The 20,883-nt window shown below is 42.6% G+C and overlaps 1 protein-coding gene across 1 annotated transcript in view; it reads left to right on the top strand.

Annotated features, from left to right (window-relative positions):
* STK38L (serine/threonine kinase 38 like) overlaps positions 1–20,883 on the top strand; it is a 54,757-nt gene that overhangs the window by 16,805 nt on the left and 17,069 nt on the right. Inside the window, exons 2-6 of the mRNA XM_063357211.1 lie at positions 13,842–13,986; positions 15,848–15,899; positions 17,223–17,345; positions 17,944–18,027; positions 20,661–20,784. Coding sequence (XP_063213281.1) covers positions 13,853–13,986; positions 15,848–15,899; positions 17,223–17,345; positions 17,944–18,027; positions 20,661–20,784 — 517 coding nt within the window. The 5' untranslated portion in view covers positions 13,842–13,852. The remainder of the gene's footprint in view (positions 1–13,841; positions 13,987–15,847; positions 15,900–17,222; positions 17,346–17,943; positions 18,028–20,660; positions 20,785–20,883) is intronic.

The raw sequence follows: 20,883 nt of genomic DNA, 5'->3' as shown, positions 1-20,883 counted from the left end.
TAACTCACCTGTGGCTATGTTATTGGGAAAATGGTACGAGCGGCTGGCCAGGACTGGAGGGATCAGTAAAGTGAGGAGGAGGGAGGGATAGCTCTCTCTAAGAAGCAATTTGTAGACCTGCGTTGACACTCCTTGAAACAGAACTTGGCAGGCAGTAATGTCTATCCTTTCTGTGTAAGGGCCTTGTGTATGGGGCCCATCCCCATAAGGAAATGTTAATGTTAAATAATATTTCAAAAGTGGAAATTATCTCATTCTTCCTATGGCGTATTTGGGTATTTCTCTGGTTACTGTTTATGGGAAATGGCTGGTTGTATCCAACTTGTCAAGCAATTCAGATCACTGCTTGAAAGACTTCTTTATTTGCTACTCTGCCAGTCCCCATCTTAAGACATTGTTTGCACTAAACTGGTATTTCCATTTGAATTTCCTGCAGATAACTCCACTTGTCTTTGTCTCCGCTTGACAGACAAAGAAATGCAGGCACAATGACACTTAGTCACCTTACAGGGCAGTAGAGACTTACACTTTGAAAAGGAAACTGTGAGAGCCATTCTGCAGGAACATTAAGTGTTGCTTTTCCTTCTACTTTCCTGTAAAGGCCATACCCTTGTATGAGGTGACCTGTGTTCCATGAAGAGCCCTTCTTAGTAATAAATCTTTCTACTTTTCCCGGTCAAGAGCGTGCTTAGCCCTCAGGACATCTTGCAAGACTGTTCTGTTCTGGAAGCTTTCTTGGTAGGAAAGATTTGTTCCTAGAGGAGGTGTGTTCTTGTTCTCTTGCAGTAACCAATTTCGTCTTGAAAGTGTATGAAACTGGGGTCTTCAAGATTATATTTTTTTTTAAATCTGGAAATTTGCCCATTCTTGCATTTTTAACTGCATAGCATAGCAGCTACATACAGCCTTAGTATCTTGTAGAAACTTAGGCAGATATCCTCTATTCCTTTTCACTCTTACTTTCTCTTCCAGCTGGATAAAGCCAGTGCTTTTACCCACACCTGTGTGTCTGTCTTGTCCTTTAATTAGGAAAGCAGGTAATAGAATAAAATTTAGATTAATCTATTTAAAGGAAAACACTACTCATTCTGAGTGAGCTTTCCCAAGTCAAGACTGGAGAATGACCTTCCACAAGCGACTAATGCCCATCACAGGTCTCATCATCTTTCACCTAGGTGCAAATCTTTACTTTCCTTTTCCTCATTTGCCTTTCACTTATCTTCCTGAAAGGGTGGATATGTGATTGTGTAGGAGGGATCGTGTATATACACATGGCCATAACAAAGCACTCCTCCGGTCAGTCCTCATCCTAGAGGAGATGAGCAGTTGGGACTTCAAGCAATAGACTGCAGGAAGACTCTCAGATTTCATGAAGGCGAGGCTCTGTGAGTCTGAAAGAGCTGTCTTTCTCTATACCTACACCTCTAAATCTCAGAAGGATAAGCCCCAGCTACCCACTTCAGTGTATTTTTGTTCTCAAAGTGATGTATAGATTGATAGTGATATGTGTGTTCTCAAAGTGATATAAATGTTGAAATGCAAAACCAGAGTTGTATTGACTGTTCTCCCCTAAAATAGTCTGATAATAAGGCAGAATCATGTAATACTTTCTCTTTTCAGTTGTCCTTGTTATCACTGTAGGGATCAGATGTTGTCATTATGGTTCCTTCATGAAATAATATTTCTTTCTCCACCTTTGGTACTGATAGCCAGAGCTCCTAATGGTTTGGTGATAAGAGTATGACACAGCTCCATCCCCGCCATTCCAAATCTGCTTCCCAGCATTAGGAAGGTGGTACCATGTATTCCTCTTTTACGTTAAAAGACTGCACACACATTTTCATCTCTGTATCCTGGGCCTCATCAGGGTAGTCTGCTTTATGTGCCAACAACTGTCTCCTTCTCCAAAAATCATAGCTAAAGAATTGAACTATTGTAGTGGGATTTGAATGCGCAAACATCTGTTCTCCAGTATTGCATATACTGACAAGATGCACTATCTGCATTTGCAGCTTTTTAAGGCCAGAGGGATCTCTTGTGCTTATTAACTCTGACTGGAGGCATTGCACAGGCCATAGCCAGTCACTGATGTTCCGCATCTCATTTAGCGGTCAGCTCCTTTGCTGGCATGGACTTACTATGTGTAATTACTATACTGAATTTGATAGATGTGGTCTAAAAAGAGCCTAGCAAAAGTCAGGGGTTCAAACATGCATCAGTAAAAAGAAAAACAAACTTAATGCCCTCTTCTCCTCCAGCAGTCTCCAGTGCAAAAGTCCCTTCTAGTTCCCAAAGGTGAAGTCTGCCTCTGCTCCTGCTTCCTAGACTCCTTAAAAAATAGAAAGGCTTTGCAGCATCCCTAAAATTTGAGAGTAGAGTTTCTTGGATCAAAGCTGAAAATGTATTCTAGAAAGGAGGACCCTGGGAACTACTGCCCTGTCAGTCTCAGCTCTGTGCCTGGGAAGATCATGGAACAGATCCTCCTAGAAGCTATGTTAAGGCACATGGAGGACAGGGAGGTGATTCAAGACAGCCAGGATGACTTCACTAGGGGCAAGTCTTGTGTGACCAACCTAGTGGCTTTCTACGATGGAGTGACTGCATCAGTGGACAAGGGGAGAGCAACGGGTATCATCTACGTGGACTTCTGCAAGGCCTTTGACACGGTCCCCCACAACATCCTTCTATCTAAGTTGGAGAGAGATGGATTTGGTGGGTGGACTGTTCGGTGGATGAGGAACTGGCTGGATGGTCACATCCAGAGGGTAGTGGTCAATGGCTCGATGTCCAGATGGAGAGGGGTGACAAGCGGTGTCCCTCAGGGATCCGTACTGGGACCGGTGCTGTTCAACATCTTCACCAATGACATAGACAGTGGGATCAAGTGCACCCTCAGCAAGTTTGCCAGTGACACCAAGCTGCATGGTGCAGTTGACAGGCCAGAGGGACGGGATGTCAACCAGAGGGACCTGGACGAGCTAGAGAGGTGGGCCCGAGCAAACCTTATGAAGTTCAACAAGGCCAAGTGCAAGGTCCTGCACTTGGGTCGGGACAATCCCCGTTATCAATACAGGCTGGGGGATGATGAGATAGAGAGCAGCCCTGCGGAAAAGGCCTGGGGGTACTGGTGGATGAAAAGCTGGACAGGAGCCAACAATGTGCGCTTGCAGCCCAGAAGGCCAATCGCATCCTGGGCTGCATCAAAAGAAGCGTGGCCAGCAGATCGAGAGAGGTGATTCTCCCCCTCTACTCTGCTCTCGTCAGACCCCACCTGGAGTACTGTGTCCAGCTGTGGAACCCTCGGCACAAGAAGGACACGGACCTGTTGGAGCAGGTCCAGCGGAGGGCCATGAAGATGGTCCGAGGGCTGGAGCACCTCTGCTATGAAGACAGGCTGAGAGAGTTGGGGTTGTTCAGCCTGGAGAAGAGAAGGCTCCGGGGAGACCTTCTAGCAGCCTTCCAGTACCTGAAGGGGGCCTACAAGAAAGCTGGGGAGGGGCTGTTTGCAAGGGCAGGTAGCAATAGGACAAGAGGCAATGGTTTTAAACTAGAGCAGGGTAGGTTTAGATTAGACATTGAGTAGGTTTAGATGAGACATGAGGAAGAAGTTCTTTGCAATGAGGGTGGTGAGACACTGGCACAGGTTGCCCAGAGAGGTGGTGGAGGCCCCATCCCTGCAGACATTCAAGGCCAGGCCTGATGAGGCTCTGAGCAACCTGATCTAGTTGAAGGTGTCCCTGCTTACTGCAGGGGGGTTGGACTAGATGACCTTTAAAGGTCCCTTCCAACCCAACACACTCTATGATTCTATGAATTTCAGGGAAACTTTATGCAGGTGCCCCATTAGAAACTCCTACTATTATTCATTTCTTCTGCCTTAATTTCTGTTTCTTGACCGTGAAAGAGACAGATGTAGGGAAATCCACCATGACTGAATTCTACTTTTAGACAGTTGTACGTGTTTTGGAGTGGGACATCTCTTTCATGAGACCTGAGTATAATTTTATCCAGAAAAGCAGCAACTGAGGAGGAAGCAGATTTTTGGTCATTCACCTTGTTCTGCCTGTAATTATTTCATTATCTAAAACATTGCAGCAAAATATTTTGCATGGGCTTTTTTGTGCCAGTTAATTTAGCAGATCTTAAAACAATGTTTTCTTGAATATGCCTGGATGCAAGTAACTGCTAAAAGTTGAGAAGATGCTTAAGTGCACAGGAATGCAATTACTTCAGTAGATAGAAGAACTTCCTGGTTTTAGACATTCCTAAGAGGACAAAGATTTGCAGCACTTTGAAACTTGGGAGAGCCAAGAGAAAGGAAAGATACAAGTAAACTAAAGCAAGCTATGAAATGCCACTTCACCACACAGCATTGCTAGCTTTACAGCAAGCTACTGATTTCTCATGTTGCCAGTAAATTAAAATACATCAATTCAGGTGCTGCGGTAGACCCTGGGAAGAGAGGGATGGCTACATGGGACTGCAAGTCTAGTTCCCTTGTGTCTTGTGGTTCGTTTAGTCCCCCAGGGTGTTGTCCTGGAGCTGACCTCCCATTTGGAGCACTCCTTGGAAGGCAGAGCAGCATGTCGATACAGCAGCACCTCTGTTCCCTTCCTGTTCCTAGCTCAAGCCCTCTGTCCTTGCTGGTGGAGCAGAAGTACGGCCTCTCTGTTTTCTCCTTTCTGTCTACATGAGGTTAATGGGGTGGATGAGGGAGTCCTATCTTGCAGCCACATGCAGAGTAAAGCAATTTGAGTTGGTACTGCTAAAACCCAAATGATTGGATTGTCTTAAAAAACCTTTCTGTAGAGAAAATAAAATGAGTTATTTGAAAGGACTGAGCTCATGGAGATTTTGGTATGTCATTGCAAGTCATTCAACGCTGAGTGGATGTTCTAAGTACAGAATGTCTCAAAATGTACTCGTAACTTTGGGACAGATATTGATAGTAGAACACAAGGGTGTAATTGTATTGCCAAATATGGAGGCAAGAGGAGCTGAGATGGATGTGACCTTATTAGTGGATTTGTATTTCTAAATTTTAGGTGACCAGTCTCACATTCTTAGTGAAAGCAAAGGTTATGATGTTTGGAGCAAAAGTTTCTTTGCTACCTTAAGTTGACAGAAGATTAAAAGGAAGAAAACAAAGTGTGTATATTTTATATAGGTGTAGATGTACGTAGTTTATATATACACCCATATACATGTATGTTTTTGTATATACGTACATAGTTTCACCCAGCCCCTATCTTTTCCCGTCAGGGAAATGAGTTCATGTTTCTCAGCTGTGCTTGCTGTGTGCTGAAAGTAGCAGAGAACTGGATCATGGCTGCTGCTCATGGGAGACTCCAGCTGCTCGACATCGTTGAATAGCAGGAAATCCTGGAGTGCAGCATAACTCCAATATTCAGTTTTTATTCCATATTAGGAAATATTTCCTTATCATTACTGCGGGTGTGTTGGAATGATTTGGGAGATTAATTTCTGTGAGCCAAATTAAAAGACGAGGCCCTGTCGCTTGCTTCTGGCTGTTGGACAAGCTCCATGGGAAGGAATGAAGAGGTTCAGCCCGGGGAGGGGTGGCTCTTTTCAATCAATGTGGGGGAAACCAGCCTTGCCAGAACTATTTTAAAAGAAAAAAATCATTTCAGTCCGGTGCAGTTCATCAATTTGGGTTATGCAGCCTCTCGTGCTGGCACAAAGCATTGACTGGCAGCGGGAGAGAAACAAACAGATGGTTTGATGGAAAGTGGGACAGCTTCTTTCAGAAACAGTACTGGCTAATGCCAGCTTCCAGTGTGCATACAACCGTGGCCTTTGCTGTGGGGGGTGTGTGTGATGGTGGGTTTTGGAGTTTTGTTTTTGGTTTTTTTTTTTTGCCTAGTCTACTCAGAGCCCCTCCTTTATATTTTGGGGTATTTATAGACTTAGGAGTCTAGCCCAAGGTAGAAAGTGAGTTCCTTCATTTTGAAAGCATCTCTTACTTGGGTACATTGGTAAAAAGCTCTTCTGGGGCTTAGGGGGCATGTTGGAGCCAGCCACTGATACTCCAAGTTGCTCTCCAGGCCTCGCTGTCCCCCAGGTTTCCCTGGTGTCATCAGTCCAGAAGCGTAGCAGCTTGCTGAGGCTGCAGGACCTGTGCAGCATTTCCATCTCTGAGTCCTGTGTGTTTGTGAATGTCTCCTCAAGGTTTTTTCATGGCTGTGGGGGCTGGGCACTCACGAGCTGGGGCTTGGTGTGTCATGGTGCGCACTCTGCTTTTAGCTGTGTCTATAAGGGACGACTCACCCAGACGCTTCACGGGGAAAGCAAGAATGACTTAAAATGGCTAAAACACTTGAGCATCTTTTGCTTTTAAATAGCAAAGCCTGTCCCGACAGGGCTAATTTTACTCAGTTTCTCAGTGCTACTTTAAATAGAACAAATGTAATTCATTCTGTAACTTTAAAGTAGCAAAACTTAGAACATTACGCACATTGGGGAATTAATAATAAACTAAAGGAAGTTAACTATATAAATGAGGTAAATGAAATGCTGAAGTGTCAGTGACAACTTGTTGTAGTCTTTGTTATTTCATTTTCCCTTCTCAGATGGGAACTGTTGTAAAAACTAGAGGGCATCAGAAAGATCTGGTCTTGGCAATAACGTTGAAGAAGAAGAATCTGTGTGTGAAGTATCTGATTTGTTGTATTGGCAGGGAATGTTGCTTCCTTCGGGTAGCATATTAAAAAAATAGGGGTTTGTGAGTGGTGATACTGCTGAAAACATGAATTATGTAGAAACATAATACTTATTTTTCTTTCTGAAACGTACCTCAGAGCAGTGTTTGGCAAACGTGCTGATAGCTGTGAACTTCAGTAACAGCAGTAGCACAGCTAGAGATGCAAGAATAGGAATATTAGGTCAAAACCTATTGAGCAGAAGGGGTTTTTCTTATTGACATAAATGAACTTTGGATAACGCACTGTTTGGAACATGGAAATCTGTATTTAGTAATAACACAAGTATTAAGATCAGGCTCCAAGAGCTGAAAAATATTGGCCCATAGTTGACGTAGATTGGAGTAGCGGGGTATTCTTGTTTGCTTGCTACTTGGAGACTTCAGGATCCTGTAGCATTTTGTTCATTTCTGGAGGTTTCTCAGAAGCTTTGGAAGTGAAATTAAAGTGTGTCACAGAAAAAGAAGGCCTCTCCAGGAGGAGGTTCGGTATAAACAATTGGATGGTGAAAATATGCACAGCTCAGTTGCCAAATTTGTGCTAGCAGAAACTGTAGCGCAGGAAGTAATTTTCTCTCCGGGCTGATACCACGGCATGACCACTTTCTCCTTCTGTTTCATCATAGAACTATCAGCTGTTGTACAACGTTTGTATCTTTGCTTTCTGTTTGCATGTCAGCTCATACCAAGTGTAGTTGCATGTTTCAGAAGTTGCCCAGGGTGTCTGGGCGACTGCTGCTCCAGTTGCTGCTCCTCCCCTTGCTCTTGCTGGTATGTCACACCACCTCATCCTGCTGAGCCTTTGGTTGCTTATTTCATTTATCTGTCCCTTCCTTTTGGTGTGAATCATGCTGTTATTTGTGTATGGTGAGTTGTTTTTTTTTCATATCTATATATATCTCTCTTTATATCTCCTGTCTCTCTTTAGGAGAATCCAAACAATTTGGCACTCATACTTGAAGCCTTGCTGTATCCATGCTGCTTTCATAGATAGCACTTCATTTTTTAAAGTATAATCCTTGTCACCGGTGGGTTTTAGTGCCTGGTTTTGCAAGTTGCCTTGCTGTGTTGTTTATAAGGAGCCAAGCAGCGTTACGAAGTTTGCTCGAGCTTCTCACCCAGAAGAGCTCCAGCACTATGCACAGTGGTGGTGGCTGATGTTTCTGAAGGTACTCGCTTTATTGAGTTGTATGCGTTTACTTTGGAACAGGTCTGGCACCAAAAGCCTATCTCTCCTTTCTCTTTTACCTTCTAATTCTTGAAAAATGCCATATGTATATTTCATTTCAGGAGCAAGTTGAATGACAAAATATGTCATGCTGAGAAAATGGGAACTTTAATAGGCAGAAATATGTTTCAGTATCTGCCTTACCCAGAGGCTTTCATTCAAGAGCCAAATTCCCTTGGAATGTAAATGTAAACTTTATAAACTTTATGGTTTTACCCTTCTTACTGCAATAGTGAATGGCGTTCCTAATTGCTGGGCTTTAGGGGCACGCATGGGTGTATAAATGAAAATTACTGGCCTTTGTGTGAAGTGATGTCGCTGTTTTGGGAGAAAGGATTGATGTTCCCTGTCCTGCTGAATGTGTATGTAGCCTTACATTTTAAAGGGTAGAGGTAGAGGGTAGATTTAGATGAGACATGAGGAAGAACTTCTTTGCTCTGAGGGTGGTGAGACACTGGAATAGGCTGCTCAGAGGTGGATTCCCTATCCCTGAAGGTGTTCAAGACCAGGCTGGATGAGGCTTTGAGCAGCCTGGTGTGGCGGAAGGTGTCCCTGTCCATGGCAGGGAGTTGGAACAAGCTAATCTTTAAGGTCCCTTCAGACTCTAACCATTCTATGAAATCCTAATTGGAGACCTAGCAGCAGCAGCACATAAGTAGCGTCATTCTGTCATGTAGAAAAAAAATGTGCATTTCTCTCTGAGAGAATTGTATGTGATGTTTGCTCCCTAATGTAAATATGCACTAAGTAATGAGTCCAGAGTAAATTTATTCTAGGGATGCTGTATAATTATACTACACGCATAGTGTCAAGAATGGTATTTCCATTGTGTGACTTAGGTCCAGATTGATTTGATAGTATAGATCCAGCCTTATTTGATAGTCAGAACAAGCTATGTGATATAACACAGTCGTGCAGGATTCTTGCCTGTGAAGAGGCTGGCACCTTCAGACCCGTTCTTACAGAAGTGAAGCCAAGTTGTGATGCCCACCCCTGTCTGTCACAGACTTGCTCTTTTGCTGGCAATCTATAAGAGAAAGCAAGAATTGATCAAATAGGTTACTGTAGTATCCTGAAAAATGTGAAACCCTCTAATAAAGAAGAAGGCTGGAAAGATTGGTTTCAGTTTTTGCTGCTTGTAGCATACTCTCACATACTTATATTCTCACTGAAGTAAAAAATCATTAAAAAAGTAAACATGAAAGGTTGGAAGAATATGTTAAAAAGATCTAAAATCGTGAACTTATCCGCTTTGGGGATGTGTGGTTTTTGGTGTGTTTTGTTTGTTGGGTTTTTTTTTCTTTTCTTTTTCTTATCAAAGTATTTGAATCTTCACCATCACTACAGTTCAGATGTTTGGGGATGTGTAGTGTTAAGATTATGCTTTCCACCCCACATCTGTGTCCTGTTGCTCTGTTTTACAGGATGGAAAGTATGCCAAAGGGGAATAAAGCGAATTTCTTGAGACCTTGTAGCACATCTGTGTTGGGATCTTGTTTCATCCCTTGTTATCCTTTTCTCTTTAAAGTCTGGAGCTACCTGGCTATGTAGAAATAGGCTCTAAAATTACTGAGGGTGTCAAACCTCCATCCTTCCTTCCTGCCAAGTGACAGCTCTGCGCTCCCTCTCTTCTTTGCACATCCTGGGTGTCCCAAGATGGAGCTGTGGAGACTGGGGATGATGTGTGAGAAGGTTGGATTTTGTGTTCTCTTCTCTTCCTGGTTAGAAAATGATCTCTCAAGGTGCCAAGTGTTTCTTTCAGGGGAGAACAGTTCTCCAGGTGCCTTTATTTCCTCCATCTCTCCTTTTCTGAGTTGTAGCAGGTGGGACTGGATGCCTCAGTGATTTTGCTGATTAACTAGAGCCTGAATCCAATAGTATAATATGAAAACATTAATGATGGACTGTGGGAGCTGCCAAGAAGCACCCTGGAGACGACATGAGTTTTGATTTGCCAGTTGTGTAGCAGAAGCTGGGCGTGGGGTTTTCAACAGTGGAAACACTTTCAGTAAAATCAGTCAAGGATTTGACTTAGAGCTGTCATGATTGATGGGAGTATAGACTGAAGTTGTAGTAAACACTGTTTGGCCTTTCTCTGCTTCCCAGTCCTGGGGATAAAAAGATTAAATGTGTGCTTGGACCAGGCAGCATTTTTCTACCAGAAAGGGAGATGGTTAGTCAGGACAGACTTGCTCGAAGTAGACTCTTGAAAACTCCAGCTAGTTAGTATTGGGCCTGCTGTCCCCTCTTTGCTGCTGACCCCTGCTCTTCCTTGTCCTCCAGGAGCATCATTCATCTCCTCCCTGCTATGCTGCTGTCCCAGCTGCCTCTTGGGGCAAGATGTCCACTGGTCACTCTGCTCCCATACCTCCTCATCCCTGTCTCTCCTGTGTCCACACCGTAGGTGCTTGCTGCTGAGCAGAGCAGGCATCAGGAGAAAGGCTTGCACTGGGACGTCAGCCATCCATCTGGGATGCACAGGCTCAATTTCTGGGCCAAGCCACACATATGGCATCTCTGCTTCTAGCAGCTCTGAGAGGTGGTCCTGCGGACTGTGCTGCTGCTCAGTGTCTCCTATCAATTAGGTCATTTTGATCACTCTCATTCACAGCCAGTGGTGTATCATTTTTTCTGAGGTTACAGGCCCTTTGGGAAGAAAGGTCCTCGGTCCTCGTCAACCAGAGGAGTTTTGGCCAAATAGATCTGGCTGGTTAATATGACCTTCCTTGTGGTCCAGGTGGAGCCTAATGCAGGGCTGGTGATGCAGCAGGAGTAGAATGGTTCCATTATGCAAATGGCATGAATTTGGGTGAATTACTAGTTGTTTGAGGGCATTTCCAAGAACTATGGGTGGTACCTTTTCAGAATGTTCCCGTTAATGTGCTGAGGTCAGTAGAAGTAGTGTGCTGTTAATAAAGGCCCCATTTTGAAGCTTCTTCCTTCCCATCCCCTCTGGCGTCATTTGTTTATAAAGGTCATACTTAAGGATTTTACTTGATTACTCCTGACTGAATATTTTGTCGGGGATCTGGATTTGTGCTCTGTTTGGGATTTTTTTTTAGTGGAAGCAGAGAGGGAGGAGGAAGAAGGATGAAGAGCTTTTCTTGGCTGTGAGTTGATACGGAATTTTGTGGGCTGCCTTGTGTCTTCTGCCAGGTCTGCGTGCTCTTTTCCACTTACTTTGGGGAACCTGGAGAGCTCAGGGCACTTCTTGCTTTCACAAAGTTGACCTTCCCCCCCCCCCCCCAATAGTGACAGCTAACTGGGGCCACCAATTACAAACTGAGCAAATGTAAACTAAACTCTGTCTCAAGGAAATCCTATGCTGTGATAGCGTGTGGTCTGGAGGCAGGGCTGGTGGGGTGTGTGGATGCTGGAAGCAAATGCTTCTGGTGATGTATCCCTCCTGGTTTGGTGAACTCATGCTATAGTATGACAGTGAAGTCAGTACAAGTTTCCTCTCTGTTAAATAGCTTTCTCTGAGCTTGTTAGTTTACAGGTTGGGTTCTCATCTATATTTTCCTACTATAGAACCACAGTGAGGGTCAGCTCGGCTATTTATAGTGTGATGTGCTAGTGCCAGATTTGTTATCTCCTTTTTACAGGCTTATAAAATCAAGTGACTTAGATTTGCTATTTGGTAATGTCTGCATTTCTGAGTGTAGGAGCATGGGGAAAACAAAGTAACAGGAAACAAAACTGCAGTGTTATTTTATCCTATCAGGAATACAAGACATGCAAAAGATAAATATCCTGGTGCTTGACGGTGCTAGGGTGCGCTCATTATACCTTAAGTAAAGGTTAATCCATTTCAAGCCTGGGTTAATGCTATGTTATCCTCGTGCTCCAAAATGATCAGAAGGCGGGTTTTTTACTCTATTAGGTCATTTCTTGAAATAACTTAATCACAGATGTCAGCAGTTGCTCTGTTTGATTTGAGTGTGTCTCTCCAACTTTTCAGGAAGTGTCCAGTATGGGGTACATGTTTGTGTGAAGAATAAACCCCTTAATTTTTATTAAAGATTAACAGTCGACAACTCACATCTTTCTTTAGTACAAAAGTAAAGGGGATAAAAGATTGATTAAAAACCAGAAATATTGACATCATCATAAAGCAGCAGAGTGCTATTAAAACCTCATTGTGTATGTATAGAGAAATACATTTTTATTCTTGTAACTCTGGCATCTTGCACACTCCAAAATACGCAACTAAAATAATATCTACATAATACTATAAGACGCCCTTATTTGTGACACAGCAGCTGCATTTCTGACAACAAATATCTTATTGTTGCACCAAATCCAATTAAAAATCCACAAGATGAAATGCCATCTTCACAGAGGGTAGCAGGCAAATCCAAAACAAAACCCCCAAAGTAGAATTAAGCAGTCTTCCTGTCTGATGTGGATATGCAAGTTCTCTTCTGTATGAAACTTTTAATTTGTTCACGTTAAGGATTAGGTGATCCCCTTGAAGATCATAAACCTAATTTGGGATTTGTCTTCCTCAGAATCCCCTGGTGAAGTAGAAGGGTTAGGTAAATAATCAAAAGGAAGTGTATGTACTTCTGTGTAATTTTCTGAAACCAACCCCAAAACAACCTGAGCAAAAGAGCGTGGGGCTGAGATGCTGCTATTTGTGCTGCCCTCTGTGAGGTTCTCCTAAAGTGCCTCAACCCACTTCCAAGTAGGACATGAGTCCTAGAACAAACCGTGCTTTTTTTTTAAAAAAAAAAAAAAAAAAAAAAAATCCACTGGCTTTCCTAGACCAGCTGCAAGAGACTCAGGACTGCCCTAAGATGTCTTTTCATAGCTTTAAAAGTGTTGTTCTGGCACATCCAAGTTCTTTGGGTTCAAGATGAAAGCTATAGAAGAGAGCAGCTTTTTTCTTCTTTCCTCTTTCTTCACAGTTTTTAAGTGCTCAGTGACCGCCTGTCCTGACCTATAGGTACTTTAGCTACAAGGGCAACATATTTACAGCTGCATAAGAAGATTCCCCCCGCTTCCCAAATCGGAGAATCCAAACACAGGGAACTCGTAATGAGCAGCTGCTACAGAAAACGCTGTATCGGCGTTGGCATGGCACAGAGGTGGCCGGAAAGGAGACGAACGGAATACTGGTTGCCTAATGGCCTTGTGGTGGGGAAAGGGTTTTCTATTCTTGGTGGTTGGTTGTTGCTTTAAAAAGACAACCAAACAAAAAAAAACCAGCAACAGAAGTTTTACGTTTGAAATACGGCAATTCCATTATTTCATTTTCATGCAATGATTTCCAGAAATCTCCCCAACTGTCCACATGCAATTTTGTTGACTATCTTTAAAATTCAAATGTATTTGATGGCTATCTTCTAACCTTTGAAATAGCTTCACCTCTGGATGGTATTAGGGGTTTTGTCCTTTTACTTTTTCATTTTATCCTGTCCTTTTCGTAGCATCTAGCATTTCTAGAATTGAAATTATCATAGAGTTCTGACATGTGCAGCTGTGGGAGCTGCCTGGTCCTCCTGTCGCTTCCCCCCTTTTCCTTTCTGCTCTGTGCTGCTTTTTCCCTGCTGGAGACTGGGCTCAAGTCTGCCAGATGTACAGTTTTCTCACTTGTGGACAAGCATTGCTGGATGAGCTGCCTGTAGTCTGCATAATTCTTTGCTATGATTCACCCTGTGTTTTGCCAACATGTTGTTATTTTTTTAGAGAGTGGGTAGTATGTCCTTCTGCTATCTCGGGATAATTTTATAATAGTTTTTTCAATGGAGTTTTTTATATCTAGAGAACATTGCCTTTCCTTTGAATTCTATAGTGTCTAAGAGTTTGGAGACAGAAAGTGGGAAAGAGGAACACTTACATATTTTTTAATTTTTTTTTAAGTGAGTAATGATTTGACATGCTCTGTTTCAGTACATGTTACCATGGCGATGACTGCAGGGACTACAACATCCTTTCCCATGAGTAACCACACCCGGGAGAGAGTGACAGTGGCCAAACTTACGCTGGAGAACTTCTACAGCAACCTAATTATACAGCACGAAGAGAGAGAAACCAGGTACTGGCTCTGCTTCCTCTCAGCTTTTCTCCATTGGCTTTTGGTGGTATTTATTCAAGGGCACTCTGATCCCTGTGCACAGAGCAGTTCTCAGAAGTTTTTCTGTATTTGGTAGCAAGGAGCTACTCCCCAAAGGGCGCTGGGTACCTTCCAGTTGCTGGCTGTGCTGGCAGACCCATGAACATACCCTGCTACTGCACCAAGCAGTCATTGAGTGACTGAGGACCTCCACTTCTGGTGTTCTCATACAATTTACCTCCTTACCACGTTACTACTACTTTGCAGAAACCACACTGTGCAGGTCTTATTTTGCAGCAGATGTGAGGTTTCTACTTCTGCGTGTGTGGGGTTGGTGACCTCCGATTCCTCTGTGTGTGTCACAGGGAATAAACTCTACAGAGGCAGAGCAGCTGCAGAGCTGCTCATGGGTGGTAACCTGGTTTTGTGTAAGGCAATGGCTCGTGGTGTTTATTCATGCTCTGCAGCATGGAGCTCATGCCAAGACTCATAAACCCTGCACGAGGGAGTGTACAGGAGGTAGAGAGCAGGACTGATAGGAGAGGTGTTTGACAGGGTGATGGGGTAAGGGAAGGAGGCAGAGAGATGAGGGTGGCCTGGGGTGGAAATAAGGGGCAGCAAAGAGCATAGGGTTGGTGATGGGAGGGTTTGAGAGGCTCTTGAGTGCACAGGAATAATTTTGGGGATAATGTAGTACCCACATCTAAACTTTTCTTGTGTGGTGTCAACTCTTACTCTTTGTGTGGGAGTATGCGTTGGTCATCTCCACTTTAACTTTTCTCATCAGTGCACAATTCTGCCTCCAATATGGTGAAGTGCTACTTGAATTAAGTGCCAAAGCACCAGGCATTTGATTATAATGAATGTTGTGTTTCAAATTGTCATCAGCATGTGAAATCATCGTTCCCCTGGTAGTATGTTTTTAATTGAGAGATTTTCAACCAAGCAGCAGGGTTTCACTCTTCATCATATTTAGTCATTATCCCATGTAATTGAGTTGCTTCCAGTTAGGAGAATAGACTGTCTACTGAGGGCTGTTAATTTAGGGGATCCTGCTATACTTCCCAAAATGCAGGAGGACACCAGCGGCCTGGCACCCAGCCTTCGAACTCTTGGCCGCTGCTAGTGGGTAACCAGCTTTCTGAAAGCTTCGCCCTGACAGTCATAAAGCAGCTACTTGCGGGGTGGAAGGAGAGAGGTCCAGTGGACACGCTGCCATGTGCTGACCCCATGCCATCTGTGGGGTACTCCAGGCTTCACTCCCTGACGAGACTCTCCCAGCCTGGCATGGCACCAGCTGGAAGAGCCCTGGGACCAGTGAGCCTGGCTTGGACAGGACACTGGGAGGAGAAGATAACACATCCAGGGTGTTGGCACTAGGGTAAGGGGAGCCAGGAGCAGGTGTGTGACCAGGGAGATGTCAGCAAGGCTGAGACTGGGGGTGAAAGCTGGGGCTGGCTGAGGTGTTGGTGGTAGAGCTGAGATAGAAATGGTGGAAAAAACACACGTTTATTGTGATTCGTAATCCTAATTGGTAAAAACAGCCTCACTTCAACAAGATTATACGAAGAAATATAAGTCATTAAAATGATTGTATGTTTGGACCTTTAATGCCTAATTCTGCAAATACGTAAGTACGTGCTTAAATTTGCTTATACGTTTTCGACAGCTTTGGTCACAAATGAGTGAATGGATGGAGCGGGCAGTAAGTCTTCAAATTTCCATTTGAGGCAAACTCTTTGGTGTCTGGAATATGCGAAATAAAGGTGTTGTGTTGCTGTAGTGTTATGTTTGTTTTGAATAAATAATAAAAAAAGCTATTTCCTGTTTCTCTCCTTTGCAGGCAGAAGAAGCTAGAAGTGGCTATGGAAGAGGAAGGCCTTGCAGACGAAGAGGTAATACTACCTGAGTAACCTCTGAAGAAAGGCTTTCCTTTTTTTGCACTACTTCAAAATGGCATTTGAGGAGCTTGCAGAAACATTAGCTAGCATGACATTAAGTTTTACTTTCTAAATGAATGTTGCCCCTGTAAATAAGTTGTTTGTTAGGGAAGCTGTGAATATGCTTGAATGATACTTGCTATAGCTAAGGCTTTTCATGCCACCCTTAGTCCTTATGATATATATGGCTGCAGCAGGTATATAGCATGCTTTTCAAGGATTAAAATTGTTTGCAGTTATATTTGTCAAGGAAAAAAAAAAGATGAGATGTGCTTGGAAGAAGTGGGTAGAAAGCAAAATGCTAAACCATTTTTTTTTCTTGATTTAAACAATAAACTGGGCACACACTTGCTCTGTTCAGAATTGGATGAGGAGGGATCTCTGTCCAGTTGACATCTCTCAGAACTTTGGTCAATAAGTTGCTTTTCTTGAGGTCCACCACAGTGTTGCTGGCTGTACTCTCTTCAGGATAGGCAGGGAAATAAGTAGGAACAGTGCCTCCATTATTTCTGAGTTTGTGTGGCTGCTGTAACTTCTGGGAAGAGGGAAAAGCGAGTGTGGGTGTGTAATGCCATCTTGTGGTTTCAAATGACACTGTCATCCTAGTACAAAATCTGGCAAGTGCCTGATCGATGGGTCTTGTTAGCAGTTTCCGATATCATCTCAGCATCTTTGGGAGCATAGGTCAGCATTTGTCTCTTCTGAGTGAATCCCATTGACGTTTTTATAGAAAAAAAATATACAACGGAATTTGGACAGATTTTTCTTTCAAATGTGAGTGTTTGCCTGCCCTAAATCAAATGAATTTTGCTATAGATAGTGCAAGCTGGATCTCTGCTGCCTGTTAAGGTCCTTGTTGCGTGTCATCACTCTTTTTGGTGGGCTGCAAATTTCAGCTTTTATTGATCCTTCATACTGCCCAAAACCAAGAGTCCTTGCCTCAGGTAGTAGCTTTCGCCTTTGGACTGATGTACTTTGAACTAGTATGATTTTTTTTCATATTTTTTTTATTACCGTTTCTTTATATCTAAGTAATAAAAAAAAAAACCCAACCAAACCAACAACCCCAAAAAAGTGAAACTGGGCCTGAGGCCTCTATATAAAGGGGGATCATACCTCACTTGTGGATCATGCATCAAGAAATTCAGAAAGACTTATCCTTTTACATTTTCTCTGTCATCCTAATGGGACAGACAATACTTCACGGGAAGGGAGGTTGTATATCTTGACTTCATACAGTCAAGTGACTTATAAATTTCTGTGTATGTGTCTCCTTAGAAAAAACTGCGCAGGTCACAACACGCTCGTAAAGAAACAGAGTTTCTGCGATTGAAGAGGACTAGGCTTGGCTTGGATGACTTTGAATCTTTGAAAGTTATAGGAAGAGGAGCATTTGGAGAGGTTTGTGGCTTTCTTGCTTGAGTAAGATATTAAAACTTGCATTGAACATTAAAATGAAACATTTTAATTACAGAATAAAAAGTTCCAGTTGTAGATTTGCATTGCAGAAGAACAGCTATTTGAGTAATTGTGCAAGTGTGATAAGTCTAGTAATGAATTACGTGCATCGTTTTCTCAAGGGCCCTGGAAAGGCCTTTAGTATCCCACAACTTCTTATTGGCCCAAACGCATGTTGCCCATGTGGCCCCCTGAAAAGACAGATTTGCAGTTGCACAGCTCCTCTCCATAAACATCCCCCCTACCCTGTGTCACATCATGGTTGTATCTGCTCCTGAATTTTAGCACAGTCTCACAGTTACTTGGAATTTACTGTGCCTGCTAAGTTTTCCTAAAACAGTAACTACTTCAAACTGTCTGTTCATCACCAGTGTTAATGTTTTACATGGTGTAGAAAATTCTTTTTTTCCCCCGTGTGTTTTTAAATGTTGAACAAAAGAACTTTTCCATGCCCAGCAATTTTGGGCCTTCCCGTAAATTCCATGATGGGTTCTGTTTTCTGAGGTAGAGAAGATTGATGGGTTTGTATTTCTCATTATAGGTACGCCTTGTTCAGAAGAAGGATACAGGTCATATTTATGCAATGAAGATACTAAGAAAAGCAGATATGCTGGAGAAAGAGCAGGTTTGTGTCGTATGTGCCCCCTAGATTTCAAACTTATGCTGTCTAGAAAATTGCTGAAGTTCTTTGTGGCAGATACTATTTAGTGATAATTTCCTCTTCTATAACTCCAATAATGGTATAGCAGTCCACAAAATCTATAGAGTTGCTGCCACAGTACAAAAGAAGAAGTTAGGAAATAAAAAAAATTTAAAAATGTTTCATTGACAACCAATTTGGAATAGTGACGAAAACTTATATTTTTTTCCTCCCTTCCTTTATCAAGGCAGACCTTGCAGTACTTAATCTGTAAAACTGCATTTCAAGGAAAATGCTGCTTGAAAAGTAACACTGTGACAAAGTAAAAACTGCGAGTACTCGATATTTTCTTTTGATAGTTAGATCCCAACAGATGTTGCATTGTTCATTGCCTTTGTTTTCCTTTGTTTTGCTTTCTAGGTGGGTCTTGTTTTGTTTTGCTTTGCTTTTGTTAGTTTGGTTTGGTTTTTTGCTTTTACTTTTTTTTTCAGTTAACAATTCACTGCAAATTCCTGGTAGGACACAGCAAGTACTGTAGCACCATAAAGCATAGAAATCAAGCGTAGATGTCTCAAGCAAAAGGAGAGATAAAAGAGGACTTTCTTTACCTGTTCAAACCTTACCTGTCATTTGCTCTTCTATTCTATTTCCCTGCAGTGGCACTTTTACTTCTTCCCCCCTCGCCCCGCCCCCGGTGCAGACTTTTTGTCTCCTCAAGCCCATGCCCTGAATATGGGGAACCAGAGGAGCAGCATGTTCTGCACAGCAGCCAGGATGTGCGTGGCCCTCTGGTTGAAGCTCTACCCCCATTCCCCCCCATTTCATAACCTGATGTGGTAAGGAGGCTGAGCTCTCACTCTCCATTCAGTTTGGGATGGTAATCTTCCCTGGAGAATGTTTATGTGCTGTAATTTTCATTGCTTGGATTGTCCAATGGAAAGCAACACAGAACACAAATACAAAAAAATGAATATTTTTTTTTCCAAGACTGATAGCACTGGGACATATCCTGGCTGTTTTCTAAGCAAGGATTTAATGTTATATTTTATAGCTACATTGAGGAGTGGAGGGTAGAAAGAAATATTTTCTAACGAGAATAGATAGAGCTAGATAAATTAAAGTTGGAGTGCCTACTACAGAGAGAGACCAGTACCCTGTGAAAAGAAACACATGTAAAGATGCTCCTGGCTAGTGAAACTGGGGAAGAGATGCAGAAGACTCTGTTTGGTGCTTATTGGAAATAGCCCTCAAAGCTGGAATAGTGGTACATACTTTCCCTCCAGAAGTTGCTTTCTGGTGTATGAATAATGAAAATCTTAAAGCTGTCGAGAAGTATTTTTCCATATGTCTTTCATTTTCCTTCAGGATGAGGGTATATTCTAGTGAAACATACACCTATCCCTCCAATCTCTATTACTCTTAGTTTCCAGTGGATTCATGGGGTAGCAGCTCTCTGTATATTTTCCAAAGTTACAGCTCAGACTGGAATATCCTGAGTAAGGTCAGACATTCCCAAACTCACTTGCCGAGGACCGACATCAGCAGCAGTGATGGATGTATCAGTTCTGGGCCAGCTTCATTCACATCAGTTGGAGGAATGGCTCCACCTTCTCTTCCTTTTCCCCCTGCCTTAAATATCCCGAGACCCTTACCATTTTTGCACTGCTTTAATACTGGCCACTGAACTCATCGCTAGTAAAGGTTGAAACTCATCCCAGTCCTTTTTCCACTTGGACAAGGCACTCGCTGTGCAGTTCAAGTAAGATTCGCCATGCACACGCATAGGAACAGCCTCCGTGTACCATCTGGAAGGGTTTCAAGCACCATCAGCAGGGTGTACAATGTGGACTGGGGAACTAGACAGTAGTTCACTGCAATGTGAGTTGGATATTTCCCTCTTTTCACAACAATGAAGGAATCGGGTTTTGCAGGAAGTTACTAGGTTAGGCACTCTGTCACTCTTGCTAAGATTCCCCAGGCTTATCTTGCCAAGTTTAACCTGTGAGATATCTATGTAGAAGTAGCTATTAGTTTTTTGTTTCTTTGTATACGGACATGAGAAATCGTGTAACTTCTGATAGTAATCATAATGCATGTACCGTTTTACCTCTAGGTTCTTGCGTTCTTTGAGACCAGATCTAGCCTTTTCCAATAACTTTGTCAGTATTTGCACCTTGAGTTGCACATTAAACTTTTGTCTGAGCTTGCAGTACAATATAAAGCTCTGTGATGGTCAGCTCTGTCATTTATTTGAATGTTCCTATTTCAGTTCAGGGTACAGTAAAAAGGGGAATTGCACTTTTCCACCATATTTTTCAATTATTTCCAACAAACAGAAACAGCCTAAGAAGCTATGCTTCTGCAAAGTTGTGTGAACAGTTATTTTCAACATTGAGTTGACTTGTGCGTGTTTCTGCTGGGTATTTTGTGAGGACTTTGTAGTACCTAGTAAAAAACTATGAAAAATATGAGTATTAAGAGTATGAAAAATAGTTTCTTCATTAAAGATCATGAAAATATATTGTAGGACTAGAAATATAATATGGCATTCCCTGTTGAAGTATTTAAATTGTTTTTCAATAATAGTGGAGGGTTGTTTTTTTTTTTTTTAATTTTAGGTGGCCCATATCCGAGCAGAAAGAGATATTTTGGTTGAAGCGGATGGAGCCTGGGTAGTGAAAATGTTTTACAGCTTTCAGGATAAAAGAAATCTTTACCTGATCATGGAGTTCTTACCTGGAGGTAAGCTGTATGTTGTGGTTGTTAGGTGATAGAAGTACTTCTTCCTTAGCTTTTGTTGTCAGCTTCATGAAATGTTAGAAACAAGCATACTGTGTTATT

Source organism: Chroicocephalus ridibundus, chromosome 1 (genome assembly GCF_963924245.1).
Source record: "Chroicocephalus ridibundus chromosome 1, bChrRid1.1, whole genome shotgun sequence".
Lineage (NCBI taxonomy): Eukaryota > Metazoa > Chordata > Aves > Charadriiformes > Laridae > Chroicocephalus > Chroicocephalus ridibundus.
Note: the sequence above shows the minus strand (reverse complement) of the source record. Positions and strands in the feature narration are given on the sequence as shown.